The 18,886-nt window shown below is 39.2% G+C and overlaps 2 protein-coding genes and 2 non-coding genes across 4 annotated transcripts; 3 read left to right on the top strand and 1 right to left on the bottom strand.

Annotated features, from left to right (window-relative positions):
• Positions 1-818: 818 nt before the first annotated feature.
• ATP6V1G3 (ATPase H+ transporting V1 subunit G3) lies at positions 819-1,207 on the bottom strand. The gene has a single exon (XM_056794955.1). The coding sequence runs from the start codon at positions 1,205-1,207 to the stop codon at positions 851-853; it is 357 nt and encodes a 118-aa protein (XP_056650933.1). The 3' UTR covers positions 819-850.
• Positions 1,208-5,458: 4,251 nt separating this feature from the next.
• RPS3 (ribosomal protein S3) lies at positions 5,459-14,148 on the top strand. Its single transcript, XM_001362580.4, has 7 exons — positions 5,459-5,615; positions 8,605-8,735; positions 9,726-9,819; positions 10,256-10,350; positions 10,965-11,152; positions 11,529-11,725; positions 14,074-14,148. Exons 1-6 carry the CDS (start codon positions 5,586-5,588, stop codon positions 11,720-11,722), a joined length of 732 nt encoding a protein of 243 aa, XP_001362617.1. The 5' UTR covers positions 5,459-5,585; the 3' UTR covers positions 11,723-11,725; positions 14,074-14,148.
• On the top strand, positions 8,388-8,534 carry LOC130454174 (small nucleolar RNA SNORD15). Its single transcript, XR_008911847.1, has one exon. It is a non-coding gene; the product is annotated as a small nucleolar RNA SNORD15 (small nucleolar RNA).
• LOC130454173 (small nucleolar RNA SNORD15) lies at positions 11,280-11,424 on the top strand. Its single transcript, XR_008911846.1, has one exon. It is a non-coding gene; the product is annotated as a small nucleolar RNA SNORD15 (small nucleolar RNA).
• Positions 14,149-18,886: the final 4,738 nt, after the last annotated feature.

Raw genomic sequence — 18,886 nt, 5'->3', positions numbered from 1 at the left:
GCAAAAGAGAAGTTTTTTATTATATTAGAACAAAAATTTGAGGCAATTGAATAGCCCAAAACATGGTCATAATTATTATAAAATAAGATGAAATGTTGAAATGCCTGAATCTGTGGTACAAAATATCCTAAAACACAAACAAAAGAAAAAGTACAGGTTTGGGGGGCTTGAAATGACAAGGAATAGAAGTATTACAATGACAGAAATGGTGTGTCTTTTTAGCTGTATGAATGGTTTGAAAACTGCAAATTACAAACCAATTCCTCTCAGAAGAGCAATCATTCACACAAAAGCTTCCAGTTTATTTGACAGTAAAAGAAAAGGGAAACGAAGAAGTGCAGTGCAGAAACTTTTACTCCATGTCTGGTTGGTTCTCTCACTTTAAAAATCAAGTTCAATTGCAGAGTGTTCAAATTCTTGGAGAGGCAGCCAGTGCAGATGAGGGAGCAAGGGTTAAATATCTCAAGGTTTTGAAGAATATAATTGAAAAGGATGGATATATGTTCAGGGAGATGCTGGAGCCAGTTTGTACCTGCCAATTACAAATTTTTCAGTGTAAGTATTTGTACCTTGGGCAAATGCTACAAATCACAGCCTGAGATGCTGTTTTGTTGATTTCTAGATTTAAGAAAATGATTCAAAAATCGTCATAATACAGTTTAAACTTAAAATTGTTTCAGGCATACATTTTCTCCCCCCAAAATTGGCTCTTGAACATTTATCAGCACACCCCTGGAAAAAAGATGCCTTTTAGATTTTACATTTTGAAGAAAGAACAAAACTCACCTGGATTTAAAATATCTTTTTTTAAAATATACATATGCTATTTATTGATTAATCTGAACAGCATTTAATCTGTGCCTTTGTAGTTCTTATGCATTTCAGGTTTCAAGTTACGAACCATGCTCAAAAGTTTTTTCATCACACTTTCCAAGCTCTCATTGTAGTTACTAGTGAGTTTCTGAATTTTTCCTGTTGTCTGTGCATCTATTTTGCCCAAGAAGTTGCTTTGGGATCCCAAAACCAAAGATTGCTTTTCCTGAAATTCCTTTTCTTTCTGCATCCTATGCTGATCTACTTCAGCCATCACTTCTTCTTTTACTTGACTTAACCATTTATTTTTTCTCTTCTTGGCTTCTTCTAACTTGTCTTTGACTCGTTTTTCTGCCTGCAAGAGCTGCTGGATTCTCTGAGACTGACTCGCCATCATCTTTCCCTTGGGATCAGGTTGCCTTGAGGAACTCTGGATTTAAAATACCTAAGGATCTATGAATATATATAAATCCTTACCTTCCATACAAGTAACAAGTCTTAGACAGAAGGGCAAGGACTAGGTGACTAGGGTTAAGTGACTTGCCCAGGGTCACACAGCTAGGAAGTGCCTAAAATCAAATTTGAATCCAGGTCTTCTTAACTCCAGACCTGGCATTCTATCCATTGTGCCACCTAAATGCCCTACTTTTATTGGAGTTAATGCAGAAGGAAATTTTAAATTAAAGCCAATGCTTGTTTAACAGTTTCAAACAAAACATGCACTTAACTGTTTTTGAAGGCAAGTTTTAAAGATATTTTGATTGAGCTGATGAAAAATATTGCAAGGATAACAATCAAACATTAATGGTTTTGTTTTTCTTTTTGTTGTTTTTTTTTAAACCTTACTTTCTGTCTTAAAATTCGAGGAAGATCAATAAGGGCTGGCAGTGGTGGTGAAGTGACCTGCCCAAAGTCACAAAGGGAGGAAGTGCCAGATTTCAGGAAGTGCCTTTCCCCTGAACCACCTAGCTACCCCACATTCATTGTTTCTTATGTCGTTGTATTCACACACCACAATTTGTTTTAGCCATTTCCCAATTGATGAGCATCTACTGTTTTCTGTTCTTTGCCATCACAAAACAGTGCAGCTATAAATATTTTGGCATGTATGGGAACTTTCTTCTTAATGGCCTTCTTGGAATGTAAGCCTAGTAATGGAAACTCTGGGCCAAAATATATAAATATTTTAGTTATTTTATTTACATAATCCTAAATTGCTTTCCAAAATGGTTGTACTGATTTACAACTCTGGAAACAATATACACCAGTGTTGCTATCTTCCCACAACCCCACCAATATTGACTATTCAGATCTTTTGTCATCTTTTTCAGTTTCTGGGCTGGAATATGAAGCCTCATAGCTGTTTTATTTACATTTCTCTTATTTTGAGTGACTTGAAGCCTTCTTCCATAGAATTATTAATAGTTTCTACTTCTTTTGAGAATTATTTAACAGCTGGGCTTGGAGTCAGAAAGCCTTGAGTTCAAATCCAGCCTCAGAAACTTCCTAGCTGTGTGACCTCTGTTCACCATTGAAGAAGGAAATGGCTAACCACTCCAGTATCTTTGTAATATAATAACTTTTATTTTTAATAACATGTAATATAATAACCTTTAGTGATAATCTAATAATTCCCTTTTTTTAAAAGAAGAGCTAATCAATAAGAAAGTCTGTCTGGGCAATTGTTTGGCACTATACTATCTGCAAAATGAATTAAGAATTTCCTCACAAGGTAGTGGAGGGGAAAACAACTGCTATAAGCAGGTCAGTGCCTGCCATAATAGTTAATAAATAAATAAATAAATAATATATATGTATATATATATATATATATTATTTACATATAAATATATAATTATAAAATAAATAAATAATTGATTAATTAATAAAAACCCTTAATAAATGAATGACAAGGGGGCAACTAGATGGCACAGTGGATGGAGTCAGGAGGTCCTGGGTTCAAATCTGGCTTCAGACACATCCTACCTGTGTGACCCTGGGCAAGTCACTTAACCACCATTGCCTAGCCCTTACCTCTCTTCTGCCTTGGAACCAATACACTGTATTGATTCCAAGATGGAAGGTAAGGGTTCAAAAAAAAGAAAGAAAGAAAGAAAAATCAGACATGTCTGAAACAAATGAACAACAAATTCTTTTCAAAACTGTGAATTCATATCTTTTGACCACTTATCATTGGGGAATAGCTTTTGGTTTTGCATATAAGATGTATCTCTATGGTTGTAAATATATACATATAGTTGCTTTGTTACTTTGCTTTGCTATATATGTAAGTTTATATCTAGATTCTTATACATACATGTATGAACATGCATATCTAGACATCTATCTGTTGGCTATTTATATATCTTGTATAACAAACCCTTGTCATAGGCATTTGATACAAAGACCCCCCCCCCCCCAATTGCCTTCCTTATTATCTTCAGGGCATTTATTTTGTTTGTGTAGAAGTTTTTCATTTTTACATAAATTTATCTGTTTTATCTTTGATGATTGCTTCTAATTAGGTTAAGAACATATCTCCTACCCCTACACTTGTAAAAGTTATATGCTTTACTTCTCTTTTAATTTTTTAATAGTGTGATTTTTTTAAAAAACCCACGTTTCATCCTAGAATCAATACTAAGTATTGGTTCCAAGACAGAAGAGTGGTAAGAACTAGACAACTGGAGTTAAATGACTTGCCCAGGGTCACACAACTAGGAAGAATCTGAGGTCAAATTTGAACCCAGGACCTCCCAACCCCAGGCCGGGCCCTCTATCCACTTAGCTGCCCAAATAGTATGATTTTTAATACAATATTCACTTTCAATTGTTTTGTGGTAATGTTTTCTACTTATATTGTCATTGTGTATATTATTTTCTTGGTTCAGTTTACTTTCCTCTACGTCAACTCATGATTCTCTGGATGTCATATTCATCATTTGTAACAGCATGGTACTATTCCATTACATTCACATACAATTTTGCTTAGCCATTCCCCAATCAACAGCAATCTATTTTGTTTCCAATTCTTCTTTGTGGCAAAAAAAAGGGCTGTTGCAGATATTTTGTTGTATCCATTTTTTTCTTAATAGCTTAATAGGATTTAGAGAGTTTTACAAATATTATCTCACTTGATCCTAACAACAATCCTGGAAGCTAAGTGCTATTATTATTCCCATTTTACAGTTGTGGAAATTAAGGCAGACATATCAAAAGATTTGCTTCTTAGTTAGTAAAAGTGATTAAATCTGGATTTGTCTCCAAGTATATATAGTGTTCTATCCACTGAGCCATCTAGTTAGCAGTCCCAATTTTTGTCAATGACCTCCTTGGGCAGTACTTTCTATTTGATTGCATGAAAGAACTGTCATCTCTGGGTCAATTGCTCAAGGGATGGTCCTTAGAGAGGAGGCAATTAGCACCATCTGCTGGAGTAGATCCAATGAAACAACTTATCAATCAGCAAGTATTTATTTATTTGAATTTTAATAACAAATTTCCACATAAGTTTTACAAAGTTATATGATCCAAATTGTCTCTCTTCCTTCTTCCCTTCCCCCTCGCGGAGCTGGCAAGCAATTCAATCTGGGTTTTATATACATACATACATATATATATATACATCATGCAAAACACATTTCCATATTGTTCATTTTTGTAAGTGAATAATCTTATAAAGCCAAATCCCCAAAACATACCCAAATAAACAAGTGATAAATCACAAGTTTCCATCTGCATTCTTATTCCAACAGTTCTTTCTCTGGTGGTGGATAGAATTCTTTCTCATAAGTCCCTCAGAATTGTCCTGCATCATTCTATTGCTGATGGTAGCCAAGTCGATTCCATTTGATCATTCCACAGTGTTGCTCTTGCTGTGTACAATGATCTCCTGCTTCTGCTTATTTCACTCTGCATCAGTTCATGGAGGTCTTTCCAGCTCTTTCTGAAATCACCCTGTTCATCATTCCTTATAGCACAGTATTATTCCATCACCATCATATATACCACAATTTGTTCAGTCACTCCCCAATTGAAGGACATCCCTTTACTTTCTGATTCTTTGCCATCCCAAAAAGCGCAGCTATAAATATATTTGTACAAACAGGTCCTTTCCCATTTTAAAAATCTCTTTGGAATACAGATCCAGTAGTGGTGTTACTGGATCAAAAGTCAACAAGTATTTATTAAACACCTAATGGGTTCCGGGAACACAAAACCCTAAAGGGAAACCGTTTCTACTTATAGCTTACATTCTATTAGGGGAGGCAGTATTTTATATATAAATAAGTATATACAAAGTTTATTTTTAAAAAAATCAATACAAGGTGGGGACAGCTAGGTGGCTCAGTGGATTGAGACACCGGCCAAGAGATGGGGAGGGGGGGGGGGGGCGTCCTGGTTTCATATATGAACTCAGACACTTCTTAGCTATGTGATTTGGCAAGTCACTTAAGCCCAGTTGTCTTATCGTTCTTCTGCCATGGAATCAATATACAATATTGACTCTAAGATGAAAGGTAAGGATTTAAAAAATATATATTTTATATGTTGATATTTGTGTGCTTATTGTTTCGATTTGTGAATTAACTAACTCTTCCTCCACGTCTTTTCTCTTCCAAAAAAACTACATTTCCCAGAAGTACCCCCGCCGGGACTTTGAGAAAGGATTCAGTGCCGCTGCGCCTACGCTTGCGCCGTAACTGACTCTCCTCCCCCTCGGCTTTATAGTCACTTCCTCCGCCTAGCTCTCCCTTTCCTGTCTGTGCAAGATGGCGGTGCAGATCTCCAAGAAGAGGAAGGTGAGGCCTTAGGGGGGATCTGGGGTCCAGAGAAGGAGCTTTGGGCCCGTGCGGGGCTCCCAAGAAGGGAACGGTCGCTTAGACCTAGGTCCTGGGCTCTTTTGGGCATCGCAAGGGGTCTCGGTTGGGGAGGATGGCAGCGGATTGTTCCCGCCTGGGATGACTCCATGTTCCATTTAGGGTTCTGGTGGCGGGACCGGGGAAGCCCACCTTGGCTAGGGCCTGGGATAGGGGTAGGGTGCGCCACGAGGTGGACTGTACCAGTGAGCACAGCTGAGGAGGTGGGGATCGAGGGCAAGGGGGTCTTCTTGGCGGCCTGGGCTGAGTCGGGTTGGGCGGTAGTTAGCCCAGGCCTGGATTCCCATATCAGGCCTCTCCTGCTTTCTAAAAGCTTAACCCTTTTCTGGGCGACTTCAGTTTCCTCTGTAAAAATTGCGAATCGGGACTAAAGCCCCTCTTAGAGGGGAAACCTGAAAGAAAAGCGGGGTATTTAAATATAATTTTCCCCAAGGGAATGAAGTTTAAAAAAGACCCCATCAGCCAACGAACGAGCCTTTTTATTGCAAAGTGCTAATTGCTAAGCCTTGTTTGATTTGCTGCCCTCATTTGATTTAGCGCCTTCCTTCACCTTCTAATTGCAATTAAAGAGTTCACAATTGTGTATACCTGAAGCCCACCAATCAACAATTATTTTATTAAGCGCTTATTGTATGCCAGACACCGAGTACTGGTATAAGGGATACCGTTTGTCTTCCACTTTTACCACCATGTGAAGTTATTCTCAATTCATTTTTCAGGCGATATAGTGCCAAAAACACTTGTTTATTAGGCTTTTTTGTCCGTTGACTCTTTTTAAGACTCTTACCTTCTGTCTTAGAATCACTACTATGTGTGGGTTCCAAGGCAGAAAAGGGCTAGGCCGGAGGTGATAAGTGACTTGCCCAGGATCACACAGCCAGGAAGTTTCAGAGGCCAGATTTGAATCTTAGAACCTTCTGCTTCTAGGCCTGGCTCTCAATCCACTGAACCACCCAGCTGCCCCCTCAGCACTCACTGGCAAGCACTTGAAGGTATCAGTTGATTTCCCCTCCACCACCTTAAGAGGATACTAATTCATTTTGCAGGTGGTAGTGTCAGACACTTGCACCCCAAGGCAGGCCTTTTTTAATTGATTAGCTCATCTTTTTAAAAAAAGGAATTGTCACATTATCACTAAAGGTTATTATATGTATTCTAATGACATAATAGCCATCATATAGTACTTGGAGGTTTGCAAAGCACTTAATAGATATGGGAGCAGGTGCTATTGCCATTTTTAAAAAATGAAGAAATTGAGGTGAACAGGTCCAGCACTTTCCAATTATTTAGTACCTAATACTGCTTCTGACTAGGACTGTAGTGTATAAAATTTGAGACAGTGATTTATATTCTTCACTCTTTGTAAAGTGTTTCACATAAGTGAGATAAGGTAGAAGTAGAACTGGCCCTTTTTACAGAAGAAAGTCACAAAAAAGGTACTGCATTCCAATCTTTAAAGTTTTGATTCTAGGGCCTTCCCCCTCTTCCAGAATTATCTGTTCTATTGATGCTTTCCTGGCTCAAAGGAGGATTGGGCTGGTAGATAGTGAAGAGATTAATTCTGAGTCTTTGGGGGTGGGTGGATAGGGTAACATTTATTGCAGTTACCCACCCACAAGCAATAAGGCCATTTAACATGTATCTTAGTACTTGATTAAGCTTTGTAGCGATGATGCTTCCCACCTTAAATGAAATTAATCCCCACTCCAATATCTTCTCCCTATATCACATGGAAGGGATCTTAACTATCCATGTTGTTAATGAATGCTGAAGCTAGGTGAAAAAATTTAGTTCAGTGGATTATAATTTGTAGAAAAGTGAGAAGTAGATCACATCAACTTTAGTGAACAGTTAATGGGAATAGTTAACAGATTGGATATAACTTTTCAAATCCTAGTTGAATTGCAACCACAGGTGGTCTAGGAATATAAGAACTAAGCAATAAGAGTTGTATTTTTTATCTCTATGGTGTGTTAAACATCCTTACCTGTAAAATTAATAAGTAATACCTATTAAATAGGTGATCTTAACTTTTTAAATTTTTATTTTAACCCTTACCTTCTGACAATATACAGTATTGGTTCTAAGACAGAATAGTGGGGGTTAACTAACTTGCCTACCTAGGAAGTGTCTGAGGCCAGATTTGAAGATCTTACCTTTTAAGTTGATATTGTCAGTTTGTTGCCCAGTGTTATATAGGAGAGTAGTAGCTCCATCAGGTCAAGGCCAGACCTGTCACTTTTGGCTCTTCCCACAATCAGTTTGTTTGATCAGGAGCCTCTGCATAGCCCTTGCTCAGTGGCTACTGAACTGAAACCTAAAATTTGAGGATCAGTTTGCTATAGTTGAGTTGGGAGTTTGTAGATCCTAGATTTAACTCTGCAGTTAGTAAGGTCACATAAGAGAAGGCACTTTCCCTTTGTACTTTAGGTTATGTCTCTTAAATGTGACATTTAGACTGAAAAATCTTTTTGTTCTACCTTTTGACATCTTAACTAATTCTAGTTCTGGTGGTGTGGTAGTTAGCTAGTTAGGCAGACAGCAGACTTTTGAATATTCAGCTCTAACCAGGCAAAAATGGAGATTGTAATAGTAGCTACTTCAAAGGATTGTTGTGAGCATCAAATGAGATACTTGTAAAGCACTTTTTAAAATGTTAAAAGTGCCACATAAATGTAGCTGTTAATAAAAACCCTTCAATGAAGATGCGATGACGAGTCTGACAGGAGGTGTACTCTGTTCAGGTGTTCTACTCTGGTTCTGCGTTCTGCAGGCCAGAATTCAGACTCCTGACTTAAAGTCATTTCCTTAAGAAGATCTAGAGGCATTTGTCTGAGAAGGGTTGATACGCTTTAGGTCAAAGTAAAAAATTAATAGGACTTTATACCAATGCAGATTCTTTTATGTTTAGTTTGTTGCTGATGGCATCTTCAAAGCTGAACTGAATGAGTTCCTTACCAGGGAGCTGGCAGAAGATGGCTATTCTGGGGTGGAGGTTCGAGTTACCCCAACCAGGACAGAAATTATCATCTTGGCCACCAGGTAATCCTTTACTTCACTCTTAAGAGACTTTTAAAAAAGATTCATTTGCAAGATTATCCCTAGTTTGTCATATTTTCAAAGGGGCTCATTCTTTTTATTAAAATATTTTTATAATTATTATAATGTCTCAGCACTAACATAATTTAGTTTTTAGATTGTAGTCTACTATTCATATCCTGATTTGGTCCTGTAAATGGTTAGGTGGCAGGATGATTGAGAATTGGTGATTTCATCTGTGCTGCCTATATTGTAATGAGGTGAATACATAAACCTTGACTGAAGATTCTATAGAATAAATTTCCCTGCATGTGTAGGAAAGCCTGAAGACTTCAGGTAAAGGTGCTTTGGGACAAAGGTACACAATTTGTCTGAAGTCTTAGTGGAATTTTAAGCTGTTGAATCTGGAAAGACTTGAGATACTCTATGTAATAGAATACTGAAGGTAAAGGTAAATTCCCTTCCATAACATTCCTTAAATGATCATCCAGCTTGTCTCTGAACACTGCTATTACTTGGAAATTCTCTACAGTGATCCCTCACCTATTGTAGGAGTTGTGTTCCAGAGACCTCTGCAGTAGTGAGCTTACCAGACACCACCACTTCACAAGTAGTGGTGTTACACTTATTTTATTATATGTATTTTGAGGCTTTATAAACCCTTTTCCACACTCTTACTTATCTAGTTACTGAGTCAATCAGCGCCCATGAGGTCACCTTTCATTCCATCAGCCAATAGTGTACTGTAATAAGTTTTTTTAAGACCCCTGCTGAGTGGACCCTGAAAAGCAAGGGACGACTGTATCTGAAAATTAGACTGTTTGTGGATAGGGCTGATGTTAAAATGTTGTTACCTTCCCTTTGACTTTTCAACCATGTGCTCCTGGTTTTTTCTTGGACCAAGTAAAATGTAAGCTTTTCTTAAGCATTTGAGAGCTGCCAAAGTGTTCTGTGAATGTTCCTTCCAGCAATCCCATTTGCCTCTACTTTCAGGACTCAGAATGTCCTTGGAGAGAAGGGTCGCCGAATTCGTGAACTGACAGCTGTAGTTCAGAAGAGGTTTGGCTTCCCTGAAGGCAGCGTAGAGGTGAGTGTGGTCTTTGGTTCTAATGGTCTCATCCTCTTGAATACTTAGGTAGGAGAAACAAATTAAGAAAATGTAGCTGTTCTTCTAAAGAGGTTTTGGGCCACAAAACTGTCTTATTTGAAAGGAATAGGTAGGTAGATTAGTTCTTTATGGCTTTGATAGGCCAAATTTGGGGCAGAGGTCTGGAAATAACTTTCAGACTTCTTGAAGGCCTTGGCCATAGCTCAGTGCAGTGAGGTTCCTCACAAGGAAGGCTTTAAGGAATTTGAGACAAAGCAGAATGTTAGCCCTGTGTAGTCTTTAAATTCGATTTTTAATTGAACCTTTTAAAAATACCATAGTCTATAGTAATAAAGACATCACATGAAAACTGAAGAATCTTGTTATGTGCAAAACAAGGTTTGAATTTGGGGGTCATTGTTTTGTTCCTTTAAAGCTATACGCCGAGAAGGTGGCCACCAGAGGTCTCTGTGCTATTGCCCAAGCTGAGTCCCTGCGTTACAAACTCCTTGGAGGTCTTGCTGTACGTAGGTAAGTTTTTTAGTCTTCCAGGACTTGATTTGTTGTATAACCTGCCTCATGGAGCTATTACGAGCAAACTTCATAAACTAATGAGAACCATAATTCTTTGAGGACTTGCAATTTCATCATCAGCTGCTATCAACAATATCATATAACTAGATTCCATCATGCCTTAACAGTTGGTAAATTTTTATGGCTGGAAAAATTTGTGCCAATTCAGGCCAGTCCTGGGAGATAGATTTTGGCCTTAGGACTCCTGAGATCCTTTCTGGGATCTTGAATAGGCAAGTCCGAGGTTAGATCCTATTACATTACACTTTAATGCTGGGCCCTGGCCCTTTTCAAAAGTGAATTCCACCCATCCATTGGTATAGAGGCAACTTTGCTCTTGAACCGTAGGCAGGTCCCTTCTTTGGGGGCACCTAACTAAAGTTTCTTCTAACACTGGGCAGTAGAATCTAGGAATTATTTGGGGGGGTTAGCTTATATGCCTTGGATGTTTTATCTTAACAGAGAGAGCCACAGTTAGGCTGAGACTGACTAGCTGAACTTCTTTCCCTAATGCTGATTGGGTCTACTAAAGTGATGACAGTACCCTCCTCCTTTTTCCTCTGCTCCTGAAGGGCCTGCTATGGTGTCCTCCGCTTCATTATGGAGAGTGGAGCAAAAGGATGTGAAGTGGTGGTGTCTGGTAAGCTCAGAGGCCAGAGAGCTAAGTCCATGAAGTTTGTGGACGGCCTGATGATCCACAGCGGAGACCCTGTCAACTACTATGTCGACACAGCTGTGCGCCACGTCCTCCTCAGACAGGGTGAGCCACTGCAAAAATTGTACCACAACTTGATGTTGTCCCAGGTAGCTTATGCTCTGAGGAAGTGAATGGCCAAGTTGGAAGCCTGGATCAGGACTCTGAAGTACCCGAAGGCTGCTGGGATCCCCTTCAGTGATGACAAGATGACGAGTCAGAAAGGGCACTACCTGCTCTGTACCCCCTGGCTTTGGCACGTTCTGTGCCACTGTATGTGGGGGTCTTTGCAGAGGTGTCTGGACATTGGTTGATCTAGAGGCATTTGTCTGAGAAGGGGCTAAAAAGCTGTTCTGTACTGGGAAATAATTATATTCTGTCTGATCTTTATTTCAAGCCACATAAATGAAATCACTTCATATTTAACCTTGGTGCCATTCAGGTGTGTTGGGAATTAAAGTCAAAATCATGTTGCCCTGGGATCCAAGTGGCAAGATTGGCCCTAAGAAGCCCCTGCCTGACCATGTGAGCATCGTAGAGCCCAAGGATGAGATTCTTCCTACCACCCCCATCTCAGAGCAGAAGGGTGGGAAGCCAGAACAACCAGCCATGCCCCAGCCAGTGCCCACTGCCTAACAGGTCAGTCCATAGAACTGCATTTTGGTGGAAGTCAATTGGATAGAAATTGTTTTTTGCTTGTGTTTTAAAAAATAATAATAATTTATAAGCATGTGTGCACCTCTTTAAAGCCTCTCAAACCTTAAAGGCTTGTTCTATCTCTGGGGCCTTTTCTTATTGCTAGGGACCTGAAATCTGCTACCTACTAAATCCAATTGGATTTATGTCCATTGCCTTATGATCCTCACAGGAGCCTTGTGAAGGAGGCAGGGTAGGGGTTTATACCATTTGAGACTTCCAGGAAATTGAAATATCTCTAAATACTGTGTTAGTGACAGAAATGCAGCTCCTAGGATTGTTTGGTGAAAGTGTCAAAGGCTTGAAAAGGGGCACGGAGCCCTAGAACATGGAATGGTAAGGCTAGGAGAAAGACCTGATCCAATTTATATATAGAGCAGGAAACAGAGGACATGACTTGGCTCAACATCCTGCTCCCACTCTCTGCCTTTCCCACTTTGCTGTCCCATACTGCACTCTACCTTCCATTTCATGTCTAGTGATAGTTTTAACTCCCAGCAGAGTGAGATGATGACATTTTGGGGCATTTCTGATTGTTTGAAAGTCCTTATCTCATCCAAATCTCATCTCTTAGAATCTGGTCAGAGTGAACTATCACGATGTCTAGTTTTTCTCCTTTGCCTCTCCTGTTCAAGCTGTTGCCCTGGAATCTTTACTTGTCTCTACCAATGGAAATCTAACATCTCAATGAAGCTTTCCTTAAGTGAACCTGTCCCTTACCTTGTTCTGTTCTGCCTGTATCAATTAATATTTGTATGCATGCCTCTTAACCACATTTTAAACTTTGCTGTGCTCTTTTACTTGTCTCTGTCTCGTATATAATAAACATTTAATAAATATTAAATTGAAAAAACTGCTTTCCTCTTAATTGTAAACACTGCTTTCCTTTGCAACCAGTGGCCCTAGTTCTTTGGATCTATACAGAACATTTCTGCCCCCTCCCTCATTCTAGCCCATCAGATATTTGAAGGTGTCAGCTTGGTGTAATGGAAAGATATATTCCCCTGGACCAGAAGACCTGGTTTCAAGCCCTAGTTCTTTCTTCTGTATGGCTTTGAATTGCTTATCCTGCCTAGGGAGTTGGGACAAGCTTTATCACAGTTTCCTCTAGCTTTGAAACCATTTTGTTTTCTGTTTCCCCCCAGAAGAACTTGTATGATGTAGTCATGGTCCAGAATATCAGCTTCAAAGGTTCTAATTCAGGCTGTTAATTTGGGGCATATATATAACTATATAATATATTTTTTGTATATGTATAAATATATATAATAATATATAAAACTCTTAGATTCTGTCTTAAGGGCTGGGCAATTGAGGTTAAGTGATTTAACCTCACTTAGGGTTACACACCTAGGAATGCTCCTGGCTTCAGACCTGGTGCTACCTAACTGCCTTTATTTGTGTTCTTTACAAATTTGAGCAACTCTCTTCCTCTCTACCTCAGTTTCCTCATCTATTAACAAAGATAATAGTCCCTGCCTCCAATCAAGGGCTAGTGTGAAGTGGAATAAAGGGCAGCATTGTTACGGGCTAGTTATTCTCTAAGGTCCCTTTTCAGCTCTGGCCAAGGAGTCAGGGTTAAGAAATACCACTCTGATGTTGGTAAAGAATTAAATTGGTTTGAATATCTTGGACAAATGCTATAAATCAGGGTAGTTCAAGATAGGAAAGGGAAGAAGTTGAGGGAAGGGGACCTGTAAGTACTGGACCTTGAGTCTGCCTTCATGTCATCAGGAGGGGGGGGGTCATTAAGCCATAAACATTGTAATATATAAGTGGGAAAAAATAGTAGCATAATACAATACAATACAATACAATATGGTAGGTAGAAGATATGAGGTAGGGGAATTGTGAAAGGTTTCATATATAATGTGGCTTTTGAGTTGGCCTTTAAAGGACACCTGGGTGAATTCAGACAAAATGGGAGGCAAGGAGAGCCCAGGTCTCCCGTTCTGGGCTTAAAGGAGTAAACTTCAGGTCTAGATGCATAACTGAAGGTTGGATGGTGGAAAGAAAGCCTTGAATGCCAAGCAAGTATTTGAGCTTGATTTGGTGGGTAGTAGGAAACTTCTGAAACTTAAGCAGACTAATGATGTGACTGGGTTTATGCATATATTATCCTGGTGGTGGGAAGTCTAGTGGAATGGAGAGATGTTGCCGAGATCAAAAACTGGTAACTAACTGGCTTTTCCCTCTCATATCTCATATCTCCCTCTCATATCCAAAGATAACATTCTAGACTTTTGAAGATTATTGCTTTGATCTAACTCTTGTCTTGTTTTGGTTTCAAGGACTCTGTGACTCCTGGGATGGTGTGCCTGAAGCTCTTCTGTAAAGATCTTTATTAAAATCTGTTTTGAAACAAACGTTATGGTTATTGCATTTTTTTAATGTGGGCAGGTTGCCAGTAAGATGTGAACAGCATGGGCCATAACACTGCCCCAGATTTTTACCTTCTAGACATTGCCTATCTTCTCATGTAGGCTGCCTTGTGCATGAGTATTCACTTAGTGAACAGATGTACTTTCTAATATACATAAGAATTTAAAATGCTATGAAATTTATCAGGTGTTGCTAGCTAGGTACCTGATACCAAAATTGGGAATACTAAATAAAAAGGGAGATGTAGATGGGGGGTGGGGGGCATTAAGAAAAAGATCTGATGTGTCTGGGTCCTGTGATGACTTGAGCTATCACTTCATCAAGACTCATTCATTCCTCACTTGTATTTCACAGGGCTGGGAGTGGGATATATTCAAGTTTATAAGTTGCTTTATAAAAATAAATGCCTCAAATGAGATTGATTGCTATAAAGGCCATTTTAATAACCAAGGAAAAGACAGCAACTCAGTGGAGAACCAGAATGGACAAACAGGCAGAGATGATACTGGACACACCTGTGAATTTGCATTAGGTTGGGGTGATTTTAGAAAAAGAAACTCAATGAATCTAAAGCTCAATGTCCTCCCTTTATCAATATATCAAAGGATATGAATAGGTAGTTTTCAGATAGGGAAATTAAAGCTAGTGATCACAAAACAGCTCTGAGGTACCACCTTATACCTATCGGGTTGGCCAATATGACAAAGGAAAATAAGGAATGTGGAAAACTGGGATCATTTTATTTGGCTTTATTACATAGACTTTGTTAGGAAAAGTAAAATTTTAAGTCTAATGAAAATGTTACTAAAGTAATAAGCATAGGCCAGCTTTTAGATTTTTTTGTGTTCCTAAGAGCAAAGCTTAGTGAATAGTGAAACCACAAAGACTTGACTCCTGAAATGATCCTGGGCAAGTAACTAACCTCTTGAGCACTGCAGCACAAATGGAAAGTATCCTTATAGAGATGGAGAATTCCCTAAAACTGAATTCATAGGTCCAGGCCATCTGTACATGCTTTTGTTTTTGTAGAATGAGGTGACTAGCAGGTATCCCAGGTCCTCTACTTGTGTCCTTGAGGTTGATGAGGGAAATTATAGGCCCAAGGGTAACTATTGTTGGGTCAGTGAATGATTTGGAAGACTGAACTCCAAATTTCCTTCTAGAATGACGACCAATATTTTTTTTTTTAGCCCTTCTGTCTTAGAAACAATACTTACTGTGCCTTACTTGTACCATCTGCAGCTTCTGCTTCTATTCTCTGCCACTGAATTGAAGCTTAAGAAATTCAAGAGACTGGGGGCAGCTGGGTAGCTCAGTGGATTGAGAGCCAGGCCTAGAGATGGAAGGTCCTAGGTTCAAATGTGGCCTCAGACACTTCCTAGCTGTGTGACCCTGGGCAAATCACTTGACCCCCATTGCCTACCCTTACCACTCTTCTGCCTTGGAAACAATACACAGTATTGACTCCAAGACGAAGGTAAGGGTTTAAAAAAAAAAATTCAAGAGACCATGGTAACTAGGTACACTACAAATGTGATTATTTTAGCAGCCCTTATTATAGCATTGCAGGCCTTTTTACACCTAAACATATTGACTGTACCCCTCAGCAATAGGTCAGTAGTAGAGTGGGTAAGTGTGCTTGAACTAGAGTTCAAATCTCCTCAGACACTACTTGTATGACTTTGGGCAAGTCGTTTAACCTCTGCCTCAGTTTCTTCAACATAAAAACCTCAGTGGTTATGTGGATTAAATGAGATGGTTGTGAAGTACTTGATACAGTTCCTGGTACATAGTTAATGTTTAATAAATGCTAATTTCCTTATCTTCCCTTCTAAACCCCATTGCTGCTTAAACTTCCCATGACACCCTCCTATTCCCTTCATCAGCTAAAGATTTGGCCTCCTGAATACTGAGAAAATTGAGGCCATTCAATGAGCATTCCCATTCTTCATAATGGATCGTCCGGACTGGAGAGATAAAGGGGAAAAAGGCCCTTGGGAGTTTAGTGTAACTGGGGAGGACAGCCTGCAAACAACTATTTAGAAATTATGTATTGATGGGAAGAAATCCCAAGGGGAAGCCTTTCTCCTTGTTAAGTCTATACCTTTCAACAAGCATATCTGTTCTAATCTCTTCCTACTTTCTCCACCAGGTTTTCCCCTTGATACTCCCATTTTGTTTGCTGGTTATTTTCATGTTGTCTATAAACATGCTTCATCTTAAAAAGGCACTTACTGTCATTGTTTCTCCTTTCCTTTTAGCTAAACTTGGGGAAGCCATCTAGAACTAGATACCTTTCTTTGACCTTAACTTAGTTGTTGATTCTTCATCCAGGTCATTCCCAGTAATTTGGTGTCCCCCTAAAGCCTCAGTCCTGTTTCTTTTTTCTCTTGCACTGTCTTCCTTAGTGAGCTCATCAGATCATATGATTCACTTGTCTTCTATGCAGATGATTCCCAGATCTATATATCCAGCTGTAAGCAATCTCCTGAATTCCATTCTTGAATTATCAAATACTTCTTGAATATCTCAAAATAGATGTCCTTGTTAGCATCTCATTCTAAGTGGTCAAAAATAGAATTCATTGTCTTTGTACCCTAAAACTTGTGGGTACCATCATCCAGTCATCCTGGCTAAGTGACATCTATAAAAAATAACTTTAACTTCAGTTTATATTCATTGTTTTATGCCTCTTATCTATTGTACCCTTTGCACAGACAAAACCAATGCAACCAACATTAGAAGGGAAGCAACAAAAGGAAAATTTTTTAATATTTTTCTGATAAAGGTTTAATTTCTCAAGAACAAAGTAAGATGTATAAGAATCCAAGTCACTTTACAACTGATCAATTTATATCAAAGGATATGAATAGGTAGTTTTCAAATAGGGAAATTAAAGCTATCAATCACAAAGCAGCTCTGAGGTGCCACCTTATACCTATCAGGTTGGCCAATATGACAAGAAAATGAATGTTAGAAAGGATGTGGCAAAATTGAGACCCTAATGCATTGTTGATGAGTATTGATTTAAACCATTCTGGAGGACAATTTGGATTTCTGTCCTAAGGGCCATTAAAGAATGCATGCCCTTTGATCCAACATACCCCTACCAGGTCTGTATCCCAGAGAGATTTTGAAAAATGGGAAAGGAACTGGTACAAAAATATTTGTATCTGCTTTTTGTGGTGGCAAAAAGTTGGAAATTGAGATGTCCCTCAACTGGGGAATGGCTAATCAAATTGTGGTACATGATGGTGATAGAATACTATTTTGCTATAAGGAATGATGAACAAGAGGATTTCAAAGAGCTGGAAAAACCTAAATGAACTGATTCAAAGTAAAATAAGCAGAAGCAGGAGATCATATACAGTAATAGCAATATTGTGGAATGATCAACTGTAATAGACTTGGCTAAACCCTCAGCAAGGCTATCCACCTCCAGAGAAAGAACTGGGAGGAGGGATGCAAGTGAAAACATGATGTATCGCTTGTTTATTTGGGTTTACGATTTGGGGTTTTGACTTTATGGGATTGTTCATTTACAAAAATGAATAATAATGGAAATATGTTTTGCTGGATAATGCATGTATAACCCAGTGGAATTGCTTGTCATCTGGGAGTGGGGAGGGAAAAGGAGGGAAACAACATGAATCATAACTTTGGGAAACATGGGGAAAGTTATTAAAATAGATAAAACTTAATTGTAAGAGGAGTTTGCTAGCCAAAGGACAGTTACACCCTTCCCAGTAAGGAGCAAGGGAAGATGTGGCCTAAGTCCCCGTTGAATGTTGTTTTTTAAAACTGTTTACACATCTTTAGAGGAAGGGGCTACTTTTATGAATTTCTGAGTTTAGGTAGTCTAATAGTGACAAGCCAGATACATTTTATGGGGATTTCTTTACCCAGCTGGGTTCTAGGCCCCCAACTTCCATGTTGATTGGGGGTAGGGGGAGCTAAGCAGAGGATTTCTTTAAGATCCCAGTCACAACTGGCATTCCGTGGCTCTTGAGTTTTATCCTGGATGTTGAGGTCCAATTGAAATTCTCACTTTTTTTTTTAAACTCTTAACTTCCATCTTAGAATCAATACGGTGTATCGGTTCCAAGGCAGAAGAGAGATAAGGGCTAGGCAAGGGGCGTCACACAGCTGGGAAGTGTCTGAGGTCACATTTGAACCCAGGACCTCCCGTCTTTGACTTGGTTCTCTATCCACTGGACCACCCAGCTGCCCCCTAATGTTAGTACTTTCTCAGCATGTTCAGGGAGTGACCTTTGCAATAGGCTCAATAAAGAGAACAGTGCCATTGAGCAGGTTAAAGTGATACTCTGACAGCCACCAGGGAGCAGTAGCTTCCCAGAGTTAACTCAGAATGAGCTGGCTGAACCTACATGTTTACTTACCTCCCTACCAGCTCTGGTGATCTAGAGTTAAAGGAATTGTCTTCATATATCAGTTTGAAGTATGCACTTCCCTTGAGGTAAGTAAGGATAAGATCCGAGATTTCACTGGTGTGGAGAACTTCCGGGTGAGGAAACTCCTTTTGTCAATCCAGACTGGCCCCTTCTCTGGAGCCATTATCCCCTTCTTAGGAGGAAGCAACGTCAGGGAGGGAAAGTGTTTTGTCTATGTAGGTAGGATTTGAATCTATGTCTTTCTGCTTTTGCATCTAGAACTCTACTAAGAAGGATTCTTATAATGTAGGGTCTGTGAAAAACCTTTCCA

Source organism: Monodelphis domestica, chromosome 4, assembly GCF_027887165.1.
Source record: "Monodelphis domestica isolate mMonDom1 chromosome 4, mMonDom1.pri, whole genome shotgun sequence".
NCBI lineage: Eukaryota > Metazoa > Chordata > Mammalia > Didelphimorphia > Didelphidae > Monodelphis > Monodelphis domestica.
This window is presented reverse-complemented; position numbering and strand designations above follow the sequence as displayed.

Coding starts and splice junctions, on each gene's coding strand:
- ATP6V1G3 (XM_056794955.1), bottom strand. CDS start 1,207: ATGGCGAGTCAGTCTCAGAGAATCCAGCAGCTCTTGCAGGCAGAAAAA.
- RPS3 (XM_001362580.4), top strand. CDS start 5,586: ATGGCGGTGCAGATCTCCAAGAAGAGGAAG. Junction 5,616..8,604: donor AGATCTCCAAGAAGAGGAAG/GTGAGGCCTTAG, acceptor TTTTATGTTTAG/TTTGTTGCTGATGGCATCTT. Junction 10,351..10,964: donor GGAGGTCTTGCTGTACGTAG/GTAAGTTTTTTA, acceptor CTGCTCCTGAAG/GGCCTGCTATGGTGTCCTCC.